This window comes from Bos javanicus, chromosome 27 (genome assembly GCF_032452875.1).
Source record: "Bos javanicus breed banteng chromosome 27, ARS-OSU_banteng_1.0, whole genome shotgun sequence".
Taxonomy (NCBI): domain Eukaryota; kingdom Metazoa; phylum Chordata; class Mammalia; order Artiodactyla; family Bovidae; genus Bos; species Bos javanicus.
This window is the reverse complement of record NC_083894.1, coordinates 4221840-4238297: the sequence shown is the minus strand read 5'-3', so window position 1 is coordinate 4238297 and position 16458 is coordinate 4221840. Positions and strand designations below refer to the sequence as shown.

General features: G+C 38.6%; 1 protein-coding gene across 1 annotated transcript in view; it reads left to right on the top strand.

Annotated features, from left to right (window-relative positions):
* CSMD1 (CUB and Sushi multiple domains 1) overlaps nucleotides 1-16458 on the top strand; it is a 2072278-nt gene that overhangs the window by 383818 nt on the left and 1672002 nt on the right. The window contains exon 2 of the mRNA XM_061404066.1: nucleotides 10424-10640. Coding sequence (XP_061260050.1) covers nucleotides 10424-10640 — 217 coding nt within the window. The remainder of the gene's footprint in view (nucleotides 1-10423; nucleotides 10641-16458) is intronic.

Genomic DNA, 16458 nt, shown 5'->3' with positions numbered 1-16458 from the left:
TTTCTTTATCCATTTATCTGTTGATGGACATCTACATTGCTTCCATGTTCCAGCTACAGTAAATAGCGCTTCAGTGAATAATGGGATACATATGTATATTTCAATTTTGGTTTCCTCAGGGTATATGCCTAGGAGTAGAATTGCTGGGTCATATGGTGGTTTTATTCCTAGTTTTTTAAGAAACCTCCATACAATCTTCCATGGTGGCTGTATCAATTTATATTCCCACCAACAGTGCAAGAGTGTTCCCTTTTATCCACACCCTCTCCAGCATTTATTGTTTGCAGACTTTTTGATGGTGGCAATTCTGACCAGTGTGGGGTGGTATCTCACTGTGGTTTTAATTTGAATTTTTGTTATAATGAGAGTCCCCTGGACTGCAAGGAGGTCCAACCAGTCCATCCTAAAGGAGATCAGTCCTAGGTGTTAATTGGAAGAATGGATGCTAAAGCTGAAAATCCAGTACTTTGGCCACCTCATGTGAAGAGTTGACTGATGGCATCACGATTCGATGGACATGAGTTTGAGTAAACTCCAGGAGTTGGTGATTGATAGGGAGGCCTGGAGTACTGCGATTCATGGGGTCACAAAGAGTCGGACACGACTGAATGACTGAACTGAACCGAACTGAATGATGAGCGATGCTGAGCATCTTTTCATGTTTGTTCACCATGTCTTCTTCAGAGAAGTGTCTGTTCAGGTCTTTGTCCCACTTTTTGATTGGGTTCTTTGTTTTCCTGGCATTGAGTTGTATGAGCTGCTTGTATATTTTGGAAATTAATCCTTTGGCAGTTGTTTCATTTGCTATTGTTTTCTCCCATTCTGAGGGCTGTATTTTTACCTTGCTTATAGTTTCGTTTGCTGTGTAAAAACATTTAAGTTTAATCAGGTCCCACTTGTTTACATTTGTTTTTATTTCCAGTACTATAGGAGCTGGGTCATAGAGGATCGTGCTTTGGTTTATGTCATCCAGTGTTCTACCTATGTTTTCCTCTATGAGTTTTATTGTTTCTGGCCTTACATGTAGGTCTTTAATCCATTTTGAGCTTATCTTTATGTATGGTGTAAGGAAGTGCTCTAATTTCACTCTTTTACATAGCTGTCCAGTTTTCCCAGCAGTATTTATTGAAAAGGCCATCTTTGCCCCATTGTATATTCTTGCGTCCTTTGTGAAAAATAAGGTACCCATATGTGCATGGGTTTATCTCTGGGCTTTCTATCTTGTTCCATTGGTCTATATTTCTGTTTTTGTGCCAGAAACATACTGGTTTGATGACTGTAGCTTTGTAGTATAATCTGAAGTCAGGAAGGTTGATTTCTCCAGCTCCATTTTCTTTCTCAAGACTGCTTTCACTCTTTGGGGTCTTTTATGTTTCAATATGAACTGTGAAATTTTTTGTTCTAGTTATGAGAAAAATCTGATTTGTAATTTGATATGGATCACTTTGAATCTGTCAGCTGCATTTGGTAGTATAGTCATTTTCACAACATTGTTTGTTCCTACGCAGGAACATGGAATATCTCTCCATCTGTTTGTATCATCTTTTATTTTTCATTCAGTTCAGTACAGTTCAGTCACTCAGTTGTGTCTGACTCTTTGCAACCCCATGAACCACAGCATGGCAAGGTTCCTGTCCATCACCAACTCCCAGAGTTTACCCAAACTCATGTCCATTGGTCAGTGATGTCATCTAACCATCTCATCCTCTGTCGTCCCCATCTCCTCCTGCCCTCAATCTTTCCCAACATCAGGGCCTTTTCAAATGAGTCAACTCTTCACATCAGGTGGCCAAAATATTGGAATGTCAGCTTCAACATCAGTCCTTCCAATCACTCAGGAGTGATTTCCTTAGGATGAACTGGTTGGCTCTCCTTGCAGTCCAAGGGACTCTCAAGAGTCTTTTCCAACACCACAGTTCAAAAGCATCAATTCTTTGGCACTCAGCTTTCTTTGTAGTCCAACTCTCACATCCATACATGACCACTGGAAAAACTGTAGCCTTGACTGGATGAACCTTTGTTGACAAAGTAATGTCTCTGTTTTTTAATATGCTGTCTAGGTTGGTCATAACTTTCCTTCTAAGGAGTAAGCGTCTTTTAATTTCATGGCTGCAGTCACCATCTGCAGTGATTTTGGAGCCCCCAAAAATAAAGTCTGACACTGTTTCCACTGTTTCCCCATCTATTTGCCATGAAGTAATGGGACCCGATGCCATGATCTTAGTTTTATGAATGTTGAGCTTCAAGCCAACTTTTTCACTCTCTTTTTTCACTTTCATCAAGAGGCTCTTTAGTTCTTCTTCACTTTCTGCCATAAGGGTGTTGTCATCTGCATATCTGAGGTTATTGATATTTCTCCTGCAAATCTTGATTCCAGCTTGTGCTTCCTCTAGCCCAGCGCTTCTCATGATTTACTCTGTATATAAGTTAAACAAGCAGGGTGACAGTATACAGCCTTGATGTACTCCTTTTCCTATTTGGAACCAGTCTGTTGTTCCATGTCCAGTTCTAACTGTTGCTTTCTGATCTGCATAGAGGTCAAGAGGCAGGTCAGGTTGTCTTGTATTCCCATCTCTTTCAGAATTTTCCACAGTTTATTTTGATCCACACAGTCAAAGGCTTTGGCATAGTCAATAAAGCAGAAATAGATGTTTTCTAGAACTCTCTTGCTTTTTTGATGATCCAGTGAATGTTGGCAATTTGATCTCTGGTTCCTCTGCCTTTTCTAAAACCAGCTTGAACATCTGGAAGTTCATGGTTCACATATTGCTGAAGCCTGCCTTGGAGAATTTTGTGCATTACTATACTAGCATGTGAGATGAATGCAATTGTGTGGTAGTTCGAGCATTCTTTGGCATTGCCTTTCTTTGGGATTGGAATGAAAACTGACCTTTTCCAGTCCTGTGGCCACTGCTGAGTTTCCCAAATTTGCTGGCATATTGAGTGCAGCAGTTTCACAGCATCATCTTTTAGAATTTGAAATAGCTCAACTGGAATACCATCACCTCCACTGGCTTTGTTCATCATGATACTTCCTAAGGACCACTTGACTTCACATTCCAGGATGTCTGGCTCTAGGTGAGTGATCATGCCATCTTGATTATCTGGGTCATGAAGATCTTTTTTGTATAGTTATTCTGTGTATTCTTGCCACTTCTTCTTAATACTTTCTGCTTCTGTTAGGTCCATACCATTTCTGTCCTTTATTGAGCCCATCTTTGCATGAAATATTCCCTTAGTATCTCTAATTTTCTTGAAGAGATCGCTAGTCTTTCCTTTTCTATTGTTTTCCTCTATTTCTCTGCATTGATCGCTGAGGAAGGCTTTCTTATCTCTCCTTGCGATTCTTTAGAACTCTGCATTCAAATGGGTATATCTTTCCTTTTCTCTTTTGCTTTTCACTTTTCTTCTTTTCACAGTTATTTGTAAGGCCTCCTCAGACAGCCATTTCGCTTTTTTACATTTCTTTTTCATTTTGTCTTGTAATTTTCTGTGTACAGTTATTTTGTCTTGTTAGTAAATTTTATTCCTAGATATTCAGTTCTTTTCGTTGCAATGGTGAATGGGATTGATTCCTTAATTTTTATTTCTCATTATTCATTGTTAGTATATAGAAAAGCAAGTGATTTTTGTGTATTGATTTTGTATCATGCAAATTTTCTAAATTCACTGACTAGCTCTAGTAATTTTCTGATACTATCTTTAGGGTTTTCTATGTACAGTATCATGTCATCTGCAAACAATGAATGCTTTACTTCTTTTCTGATCTGGATTTCTTTTATTTCTTTTTCTTCTCTGATTGCTATAGCTAGGACTTCCAGAACCATGTTGAATAATAGCGGTGAAAGTGGACACTCTTGTCTTGTTCCTGATCTTATGGGTAATGCTTTCAGCTTTTCACCTTTGAGAGTAATATTTACTGTAGGCTTATCATATATGACATTTAGTATGTTGAGGTAGGTTCCTTCTGTGTCCATGTTTTGAAGAGTTTTAATCATAAATGGGTACTGGATTTTGATAAAGGCTTTTCCTGCATCTATTGAGATTATCATATGATTTTAATCTTTCAATTTGATAATATGGTATATCACATTGTTTGACTTGATTATACTGAAGAATCCTTGCATCCCTGGAATAAACCCAACTTGATCATGGTGTATGAGCTTTTTGTTGTGATGCTGAATTCTGTTTGCTAAAATTTTTTGAGGATTTTTGCAACTATGTTCTTCAGTGATATTGGCCTGTGGTTTTCACTTTTTGTGTTGTCTTTGTCTTGTTTTGGTATCAGGGTGATGGTGTGCTCATAGAATGAGTTTGGAAGTGTTCCTTCATCTGAAATTTTTTGAAAGAGTTTCAGAAGGATAGGCATTATCTCTTCTCTAAACGTTTGATAGAATTCTCCTGTGAAGCCATCTGGTTGTAGGCTTTGTTTATTGGGAGATTTTTTTTTATCACAGCTTCAATTTCAGTGCTTGTAACTGAGTTGTACTTAATTTCTATTTCTTCCTGGTTCGGTCTTGGATGATTGAACTTTTCTAAGAATCTGTCCATTTCTTCCAGGTTATCCATTTTATTGCCATGTAGTTGTTCATGATAGTTTCTTATAATCCTCTGTATTTATGCATTGTCTGTGTAACCTCTCCTTTTTCATTTCTAATTTTGTTGATTTGAATCTACTCTCTTTTTCTGCATGAGTCTGGCTAAGGATTTGCCAATTTTGTTTATCTTCTCAGAAAAGCAGATTTTAGTTTTATTAATCTTTACTATTGTTTCTTCGATTTTACTTTTTCTTTTTTTTTTGCTCACATCTTTATGATTTCTTTCCTTCTGCCATTTTTTCCCCTTGTTTTCCAGTTGTTTTAGGTGTAAAGTTAGGTTGTCTATTTTTTTTTTTTTCTTGTTTCTTGAGGTAGGGTTGTATTGCTATAAACTTCCCTCTTAGAACCGTTTTTGCTGCACCCCATAGTTTTTGACTTGTCCTGTTTTCAATGTCATTTGTTTCTAGATTTTTTTGATTTCCCTTTTGATTTCTTCAATAACTTGTTGGCTATTTAGAAATGTGTTTTTTAATCTCCATATGTTTGTGCTGCTTATAGTTTTTTTTTTTTTTCCTTGTAGTTGATACCTAGTCTCATAGTGTTGTGGTCAGAGAAGATGTTTGATACAATTTCAATTTTCTTAAATTTACTGAGGTTTGATTTTTGACCCAAGACATGGTCTATCCTGGAGAATGTTCCATATGCACTTGATAAAAAAGTGTGTTCTTCTGCATTTGGATGGAATGTCCTGAAGATATCAATGAGATCCATCTCATCTAATGTATTATATAAAAGTTGTGTTGCCTTATTAATTTTCTGTTTTGATGATCTGTCCATTGGTGCCAGTTGGTTTTTAAAATCTACTATTATTATGTTAGTGGCAATTTCTTCTTTTATGTCTCTTGGTGTTTGTCTTATGTATTGGGTGCTCCTATGTTGGGTGCAGAGATATTTACAATTGTTTTGTCTTTCTCTTGGATCAATCCCTTGATAATTATGTAGTATCCTTCCTTATATCTTATAATCTTCTTTATTTTAAGGTCTATTTTGTCTGATATGAGGATTGCTACTGCAGATTTTTTTTGCTTCCCATTTGCTTGGAATATGTTTTGCCATCCTGTCATTTTCAGTCTAAATGTGCCTTTAGGTCCAAAGTGGGTTTCTTGTAGACAGCATATATATGGGCCTTGTTTTTGTATCCATTCAGCCAGTCTGTGTCTTTTGGTTGGAGCACTTAATCCATTTACATTTAAAGTGATTTTATATATATATATATATATATATATATATATATATATATATATACACACACACACACACACACATGTTCCTATTGCCATTTTCTTAATTGTTTGGGGTTGTTTAGGTCTAGATCTTTTTTCTTCTCTTGTATTTCTTGACTATATGAGTCCCTTTAACATTTGTTGTAAAGCTGGTTTGGTGGTACTGAATCCTCTTAACTTTTGCTTTTCTGAAAAACTTTTTATTTCTCCATCAATTTTGAATGAGATCCTTGCTGGGTACTGTGATCTTGGTTGTAGATTTTTCCCTTTTAGTAATTTAAATATATCCTGACATTCTCTTCTGGCTTGCAGAGTTTCTACTGAAAGATCAGCTGTTAAGCGTATGGGGTTTTCCTTGTATGTTACTTTTTGCTTCTCCCGTGCTGATTTTAGTATTGCTTTGCATTCAGTCTTTGTTAGTTTGATTAACATGTATCTTAGTATTTTTCTCCTTGAGTTTATCCTGTATGGGACTCTTTGTGCCCCTTGGACTTGATTGACTATTTCCTATTCCAGGAAGGGAAAATTTTAAACTACAATCTCTTCCAAAATTTCTCACACACTTTCTTTTTCTCTTCTTCTTCTGGGACCTCTATAATTCAAATGTTTGTGAGTTTGATATTGTCCCAGAGGTCTCTGAGACTATCCTCAGTTCTTTTCATTCTTTTTATTTTCTCCTGCTCTTAGAAGTTATTTCTACCATTTTATATTCCAGCTCACTCATTTGTTCTTCTGCTTCAGATATTCTGCTATTGATTACTTCTAGAGTATTTTTAATTTCAGTAATTGTGTTGTTTGTCTCTGTATGTTTATTCTTTAATTCTTCTAGGTCTTTGTTGAGTCTTGCATTTTCTCCATTTTGTTTTCAATGATTTTTATCATCTTTATTGTAAGTATTCTGAATTCTTTTTCAGGTAGTTTGGCTATTTCCTCTTCATTTGTTTGGACTTCCGTGTTTCTAATTTGTTCCTTCACATGTGCAGTCTTTTTCTGCCTTTTCATTATTGTTTTTTACCTTATTGCATTTGAGGTCTCCTTTCCCCAGGCTTCAAGGTTGAATTCATTCTTCCTTTTGGTTTCTGCCCTCCTAAGATTGGCCCTGTGGTTTGTGTAAGCTTCCTATAGAGTGAGATTTGTGCTGAGTTTTTGTTTGTGTGTTTATTTCTGCTCTGATAGTCAAGGCTGAGTGAGGTGGTAATCCTGTCTGCTGATGACTGGGTTTGTATTTTTGTTTGGTTTGTTGTTTAGATGAGGCAATCTGCAGAGGGTGCTACTGGTGGTTGGGGATGCCAAGTCTTGTATTCGAGTGGTTTCCTTTGTGTGAGTTCTCACTATTTGATACTCCCTAGGGTTAATTCTCGGAGAAGGCAATGGCACCCCATTCCAGTACTCTTGCCTGGAAAATCCCATGGACGGAGGAACCTGGTAGGCTGCAGTCCATGGGGTCACGGAGAGTCAGACACGACTGAGAGACTTCACTTTCACTTTTCACTTTCATGCATTGGAGAAGGAAATGGCAACCCACTCCAGTGTTCTTGCCTGGAGAATCCCAGGGACGGGGAGCCTGGTGGGCTGCTGTCTATGGGGTCACACAGAGTTGGACATGACTGAAGTGACTTAGCAGCAGCAGAAGCAGGGTTAATTCTCTGGTAGCCTAGGGTCTTGAAGTCCATGCTCCCACTCCAAAGGTTCAGGGCTTGATCTCTAGTCAGGAACAAAGATTCCACAAGTGGTTTTTTATGGTATTGAGATTAAAACAAATATCCAAAAATGAGAAACCAAAGATGAACCCCAGACAAATGGCAGTTACATAACAGGCAAATAATAATTAAAATAATGGCATATACACCTATACATATACACCCATGAGCAAAGTCAAAGCAGTCCAACAAAAATAAAGTACAATGGATTGACCTGGTGAACAAAGGAAACCAAAAATTATACCTACCAGAACAAAACTAACTAAAGAACAGACTGGAAAACAAAACTAAAACCAGGTGCTAATTGGGAAATAAAGCAATGAAAATAAAACTAACAAATATGTTGAGAGTAAAGGAGAGAAAGAAACGAAAGAAAGAATAGATATGCAAAGTTAAATAGAGGTAGATGAAGATTTTTATACATTAAAGATTAACTGCAAGGGGAAAAGCAAACTAAGGGATAAATGTAGAAAAATAATAATAGGTTTAAAGGCTTTTTTAAAGTGAAAAGAGAGAGAGAGAGCGAGAGAGAGAGAGAAAAACCTCCCCAGAACTGCAAGAACCCAACAAAGAAGCAGAGGTTTATAACAGCAATAAAAAATGTGATTGTGAAAAGAAAAGAAGAAAACAAAAGAAGTTCAAAAGCTTAATTAGATTTCATAGTTCCAATAAAATCACCAACTACCACAGAGCAGGGAAAAAAGGAAAAAAAGAAAGAGAAAAGTCCAAAAGATTCTACAGAACAAATTAAAACATTAGAATAATAAATGTTTTTCTTGAGTCACTTTCCCTCCCTGGGAGTCACAGTCCACCTTACCTCCCTAGGATGCCCTCCAGCACTGTGCTGATCTGTGGCTCTGCCCTGGGGGCAGCTCAGATTCTAATCTGGTCCTACTGTGTGTTCTTGCCTCCAATGTCCACAGCTATCAGAACTGGTGCATTTTGTTTTGTGGGAGCTCTCAATGGCCCTATATGCATATTTCATAGACACAGTCTGCCTAGTTGATTGTGTGGATTTAATCTACAACTTGTACAGCTGGTGGGAAGGTTTTGTGTCTTCTTCCTTAGCCACACTGCCCCTGGGTTTAAATTGTGGTTTTATTTCCACTTCTGCATGTGGGGCATCCACTGGGGTTTGCTCCTGAGGGTGCCCTGGATGATTTGGGTTTGCCCCTGTGAGGGCCAGGTGTGGAGGTGGTGCGGCTGCTTGAGTTGCAGGGGTTCTGGCAGCACCAGGTACTCAAGGGAGTTGGTGGCTAGGGCAGAAGGAAATGTAGTGCTCTAGAAGGGTACAGCAACCAATATTGGCCAATACGCTGCAGCATTCTTACCTGGAGAACTCCCCTCCCTGACAGAGAAGCCTGGCCAGCCACAGTCTACAGATCGCAAAAAATCGAACACTACTGAAGCGACCCTGTATGCATAGATGGTAGACTTTTTTTTTTGCTTGTGGCAGTTCTGACCCAGTGAGAGTTGAGCGTGAAGGTGGCACAGCTGCTTGGTTTGCAGGGACCCTGATGGCACCAAGTGTGCAGAGACACGGACTGCCTCTGCCGCAGGAGTTATTGCCCGCTGAGAGTCTTTTTTTTGAGCCTCTTGTAGCTGGAGATCAGAAAGCCTGTTTGTCCAGTCTTTTCCATTGCCCCGCCCATTCAGGCATTTAGAGAGCTCCCTTGCCTGGGGTCTTTCTCTGTTGCTCTGCTTGTCAGGCACATAGAGGGAGTCCCACTGGCTAGGGTCCTACTCTGAAGATTGGTGTGTCAGGCACATAATGGGGCACCCTGGATGGTGTCCTACTTTGTAGTTAAATGCATCAGGCGTTTGACAGGCCGGCCTCTCTATTGTTCAACTGTCAATGCTGGCATGTGGGGAGAGGGAGGCTATGGTGATGGCTCCACCCCCTACGCATGACTCAGCAATATCACCTTGCTGCCATGCTGCCTGGCTTTCCTCTACAGGCATTTTTCACCACAGTCTCCTCCCTCAAATCCCCTTGATCCATCCCTCCACAGTCAACACCAGCCCTTACCCTGGGATTGCTCCACAACCCCTAAAATCCAATTCCCAGTCACTGTGCCTTCCAGGCGACCCTCCTCCCTTTCTGGGGTATTTATGGCTGAGGCAAGGACTGTCTGATTTTCATTCCATTTAGGCTGCCAAAGATCGGCTGTTTCACTCTCAGCCTTAAATGTTTCTCCTCTGACTCAGACAATTGCCCCCACGTGGGGATGGGACCCCTGCTCCAGTTCCCCGACCTGCGGAGAACAGGTCCAGTCCTAGTAACATTCCTGTTTTTCCCCCTAGTTCCTTCATCCTTCCAAGTTTTGCATGGTTCTATATATTCTTTTCCACTGGTCAGGTACTCCTGTCCACTCTCAGCTGGTGTTCTGCCTGCACTTCTGTGTCTAAAGGTGTATTCTGGATGTATCCATAGAGATAGAGGTACTCCATGCCCACCTACTCCTCTGCCATCTTATTCTCTGTTGTTATCCCACTCTAGTATTCTTATCTGGGAAATTTCCATGGATAGATGGGCCTGGTGGGTTACAGTCCATGGGGTTGCAAAGAGTTGGGGCATGACTGAGCACACACGCATCTCTATTTTTTAACACTAGAGAATATTGCTGTAATTTATCACTCAGCATTTGTGCATGAAGGATCACACAATAAATCATTATGAAGACAGGCCAGAAAGTTCCCTGAGGTCTAGTGTTTAGGATTCTGGACTTCACTGCCATGGCCCAGGTTCAATCCCTGGTTGGGGAACTGAGATCCTCCAAACCAGACAGCGTGACCAAAAAAAAAAAAAAAAAAAAATGGCCATAATGGCTGGAAAATTTTACAAAGAATACCTTAAAGACAGGCCAAGCTCATATGCTTTCTGATGTGTGTTCTTTTCCAGGTCAGAACTGCGGGGGCTTAGTTCAGGGTCCCAATGGCACCATCGAGAGCCCAGGGTTCCCCCATGGCTACCCCAACTATGCCAACTGCACCTGGATCATTATCACAGGGGAGCGCAATCGGATACAGCTGTCCTTCCACACCTTTGCTCTGGAAGAGGACTTCGATATTCTGTCAGTGTATGATGGACAGCTCCAACAGGGCAATCTGAAAGTGAGGTAAGGTGTCGGCTCTTCCTGTTACAGACCAGGTGGCACGGTTTGACATACTCAGATTCTGAAACTTCATTGGGGTTAGAATTTGAATTTAATGACCAGAAAGTAACGTCTTAGTTACTACAAAGAAAAAGTAAAGATTGAGGATGTGTGCACCATGTTTTCAATCCCTAAAAGCACAACCTCTTACTGAAAGCAATCACTGACTTCATTAATTGATACCAAATTGTTCAAGATGGATAAAACAGTGTTGCCAAGGTAATTTAACTACAGTTACAATACACCATTGTTTTTAAGCAACTGTGGGTTTGAGAGAAAAGGCACAAAGGTACATGTCTGAGTACAATTTAGAGAACAACAAAAGGAACCTTGATATTGTCATAGAATATATTCACTACAAAGGACATAGGAGGTGGGTGGGATAAAAGCATGAAAAATATTGTGCTCTGGAAAAATTTTGGTTTGCACCATCATAATATATTCCATTGCTCATTAGCATTCTCTTTTGATATATGATTTTTTACCATGAAGAAAGAACAATATTTGCTAGGATGATTGTAAGTTACATTTTTAATTTATCACCAAGATTGTACCTGTACAATATATCCATCTTTTTTTGTTTTTAATTTTGGCTAAGGGATAAAAAAGACATTGGAATTTCTTAATATATTAATACATATATAACATGAATGTATATGAATATCAATGTATTAACTAGATAGTCAATGTGTTAAAATAGATTATGACTATATTTCAAAATATTCTAATTGCATTTCTTTATGCATTTTCAGATATAAAACACCTTATAGATTTTTTTCTGTACCATCTTCAGTGTTACTGTCTGCTTTTCCAGTTGTCCTTTCTGAGACTTACTGCATATGGCTACCTCCTTTATGGACTCCTTAGCCAAGCTTGCTTCCTTCTTGTCAAGGATGCATGGGCCAGTGTGTTTGGACAAAGTATCTACACAGGCAGTACTTGTTAATTTGATGCAAGATTTCTTAATCTCTCTGATGCTCTTCTGTTAGTTATTTACTAGTTTTTATTCCACATAAATGATCCTACTAGGGAATAGTGCTATTTTGTAATAACAGAGAGAATTGTAATAAAAATTCCAAAGAATTGTGACAAAAAATAGATAATCCATTTAACTTAAATATTAAGGCATATAACTGTGTTAAAAATAATTCTTTCTCTTTTGATGAAAATAAAGCCTATTGCATGTGAAAGTGAAATATATATATATATTTTTCTGTGAGGAAGAGTGCCCAGTTTCTGCATGGTAACTTTCCCAGGAGTGGTCTCAGATGCAGCCAGATTGATCTTCTGTTGGATGTGGTTTTTAATTTACTGTCCAGTTGAAAGCACTCCTGTTCTGAGGGAAAAACTACAAATGATCTTCAAATCTATTATTTTAAAATATCCAAAGTCATTTTTATTCACCCTGTAGGTTCAGGCATTATTTGGGGTTGGAAGAGCAGTTTCCAAAGTACTTACATAATTACATAAACTTTTGTTGCTTATAAAACAAACAGCAAAAAAAAAAAAAAAATCTTTTAATATTTCCAATCCCTGTAACTCTTTTAATTTCTATAATTCTATTCTATTCTAAAGGAAATCTGTCTTAAATGTTAATTTTCTCAACTTTGATGTTGTTTAGTTGCTAAGTCGTGTTCAACTCTTTTGTGACGCTATGGACTGTAGCCACCAGTCTTCTCTGTCCATGGGATTTCCCAGGCAAGAATAATGGAGTGGGTAGCCTTTCCATTCTCCTTTTCCTGACACAGGGATCAAACCCAGGTCTCCTGCATTTCAGGCATTCTTTATCATCTGAGCCACCAGGGAAGCCCAACCTATCTTTAAACAATTTATTATTCCCTTAAGTTTTTAAGTTGATACTATGATCATTTTATATGTTAATGATCTTCCCTAGTGGCTCAGACTATAAAGTATCTGCCTGCAATGCAGGAGACCTGGGTTCAGTCCCTGGGTTGGGAAGATTCCCCTGGAGAAGGGAATGGCTACCCATTCCAGTATTCTTGCCTAGAGAATTCCATGGATAAAGGAGCCTGGTGGGCTACAGTCCATGGAGTCACAAGAATTTGGACACGATTGAATGATTAACACTTACATGTTAATAACTATAAAGTTTAGGAAAACTTTAAGTTTTATAGCAGGATCAGCAGCAGAAATATTAAGGTTAGAATAGTTAGATTCATTGTATTTTATTCTGATGTACTTTATTAATATTGGTAAGTTATATGTGTGAATCTTGATTCTTACTCACTTAGATGTTTTAACTATAGAAAGTAAGGAAGACTGATAAGAAAGAAACTGCTTGGGTTTGCACAAATTACTCAGTTACTTATAAATTCTCATTTGAGATGAATAACAAGTCATAATTCTATGTGTTTCCTGTCCTTAGAGTAAGGAAGATGTTTTTGTCTTTCTATTATATGATATAACTTTCCCTCTGAACTCCATACTCAGAATGCCTCTTTGAGTGGACATCCTAATCAGTTCAATTCAGTTCAGTCACTCAGTCGTGTCCGACTCTTTGCGAGCCCATGAATCACAGCACGCCAGGCTTCCCTGTCCATCACCAACTCCCGGAGCTCACTCAGACTCACGTCCATTGAGTCAGTGATGCCATCCAGCCATCTCATCCTCTGTCGTCCCCTTCTCCTCCTGCCCCCAATCCCTCCCAGCATTAGACTCTTTTCCAATGAGTCAAATCTTTGTATGAGGTGGCCAAAGTACTGGAGTTTCAGCTTTAGCACCATTCCTTCCAAAGAAATCCCAGGGCTGATCTTCAGAATGGACTGGTTGCATCTCCTTGCAGTCCAAGGGACTCTCAAGAGTCTTCTCCAACACCACAGTTCAAAAGCATCAATTCTTCAGCACTCAGGTTTCCTCACAGTCCAACTCTCACATCCATACATGACCACTGGGAAAACCATAGCCCTGAATAGACGGACCTTTGTTGGCAAAGTAATGTCTCTGCTTTTCTAAGGAGTACACGTCTTTTACATTATAATTCTTCTGGGCCACAGAAGTGACCATTTCAGGTGTCCTAACAAATTCCCAAAGCATATCAGAAACAGAATTCCAATAATAACTGCTAAGTACTATGCTGTGTGTTGTGCTCAGTCACTCAGTCATGTCCGACTCTTTGCAACCCCATGGATTGCAGCCCACCAGTCTCCTCTATCTATGAGGATTCTACAGACAAGTATACTGGAGTGGGTTGCCATGCCCCAAGGGTCTTTACAAATATAAAATTTGAATCAAGAATGGTGTGAAATACCAGTCAGAATGGATGCGATCCAAAAGTCTACAAATAATAAATGCTGGAGAGGGTGTGGAGAAAAGGGAACCCTCTTACACTGTTGGTGGGAATGCAAACTAGTACAGCCACTATGGAGAACAGTGTGGAGATTCCTTAAAAAACTGGAAATAGAACTGCCTTATGATCCAGCAACCCCACTGCTGGGCATACACACTGAGAAAACCAGAAGGGAAAGAGACACGTGTACCCCAATGTTCATCGCAGCACTGTTTATAATAGCCAAGACATGGAAGCAACCTAGATGTCCATCAGCAGATGAATGGATAAAGAAAGCTGTGGTACATATACACAATGGAGTATTACTCAGCCATTAAAAAGAATACATTTGAATCAGTTCTAATGAGGTGGATGAAACTGGAGCCTATTATACAGAGTGAAGTAAGCCAGAAGGAAAAACATAAATACAGTATACTAACGCATATATATGGAATTTAGAAAGATGGTAACAATAACCCAGTGTACGAGACAGCAAAAGAGACACTGATGTATAGAACAGTCTTATGGACTCTGTGGGAGAGGGAGAGGGTGGGAAGATTTGGGAGAATGGCAATGAAACATGTAAAGTATCATGTGGGAAACGAGTTGCCAGTCCAGGTTCGATGCATGATGCTGGATGCTTGGGGCTGGTGCACTGGGACGGCCCAGAGGGATGGTATGGGGAGGGAGGAGGGAGGAGGGTTCGGGATGGGGAACACATGTATACCTGTGGTGGATTCATTTTGATATTTGGCAAAACTAATACAATTATGTAAAGTTTAAAAATAAAATAAAATTGGAGAGAGAAAAAAAAAAGAATGGTGTGAAATAGTAAATAAATAATGTAATGTAATAGGAAACATAATAATATGAAATAAAAAATGTTCTCATTATTAGGGCAAATATGTGAGCAGGTTGTAGTATTTCAACATTAGTTAATGGACAAAGTAGTTGTATAATAACAGTATTGAAATCTAATTAATAAGGTTGAGGTGGAGACTCCAAGGCTGTTTGTTTCCCATGTACCTTGGAACAGTTGTTTATTTCTCAAATAAAATTAAATCGCAACCCAGAGAATCTCTGGAATTCAAACAAAGGGCACCTTTGTGAGAGACTTGATTGCAAGCTGCCAATTCACTCAGTTGTCAGGAAAGTTAGAGCTGTCATGGTCTCTGGTTGTGTTACTTCTGTACAAACACAGTTTTTAGCAGCTCAAAATGTGCACTAATGAAAATTGATAGTGTATAATATTAAACAACTTGATCATTTTATTATAAAGAAATATATTTTGTGCAAATACAATAGATAAACCTTTTTATATAGATTACATAAGATTTACATGTAATCCCCAGCTAACAGAATTTGAGGTTAAGGATTACTCATGTTTATGTTGTAACTTGAAATTTAGTGAGAGTATTTGATTTAACCTATGTCAGCAGCAGCAGCATGTAACAAAAAAACTTTAAACAAAGCAACAGTGTACAGTGTATGTTTCATTTTAGATTATCTATATGAAACAAACTCATAGATGATTTATATATCCATCAACAAATCAACTTTTAGTATGTGGCTATTGAGCTTTTTTTTTTTTTTTAATTGGAGACTATTACTTAACAGTATTGTGGCAGTTCTATTTCCAGTTTTTTAAGGAATCTCCACACTGTTCTCCATAGTGGCTATACTAGTTTGCACTCCCACCAACAGGGTAAGAGGGTTCCCTTTTCTCCACACCCTCTCCAGCATTTATTACTTGTAGACTTTTGGATTGCAGCCATTCTGATTGGCGTGTAATGGTACCTCATAGTGGTTTTGATTTGCATTTCTCTGATAATGAGTGATATTGAGCAACTTCTCATGTGTTTGTTAGCCATCTGTATGTCTCCTTTGGAGAAATGTCTGTTTCATTCTTTTTTGATTGCGTCGTTTATTTTTCTGGAATTGAGCTGCTTGTATATTTTTGAGATTAAGTCTTTGTCCATTTCTTCGTTTGTTATTATTTTCTCCCATTCTGAAGGCTGTGTTTTCACCTTGTTTATAGTTTCCTTTGTTGTGCAGATGCTTTTAATTTTAATTAGGTCCCATTTGTTTATTTTTGCTTTTATTTCCAATATTCTGGGAGGTGGGTCATAGAGGATCCTGCTGTGGTTTATATCTCAGAGTGTTTTGCCTATGTTTTCCTCTGGGAGTTTTATAGTTTCTGGTCTTATGTTTAGATCTTTAATCCACTTTGAGTTTACTTTTGTGTATGGTGTTAGAAAGTGATCTAGTTTCATTCTTTTTTTTTTTTTTTTGAAGTCCCAACAATTGCTTTTATTATTCTTTTTAAATTTTATTTTATTTTTAAACTTTAGAATATTGTATTGGTTTTGCCAAATATCGAAATGAATCCACCACAGGTATACATGTGTTCCCCATCCTGAACCCTCCTCCCTCCTCCCTCCCCATACCATTCCTCTGGGTCGTCCAAGTGCACCAGCCCCGAGCATCCAGTATCCT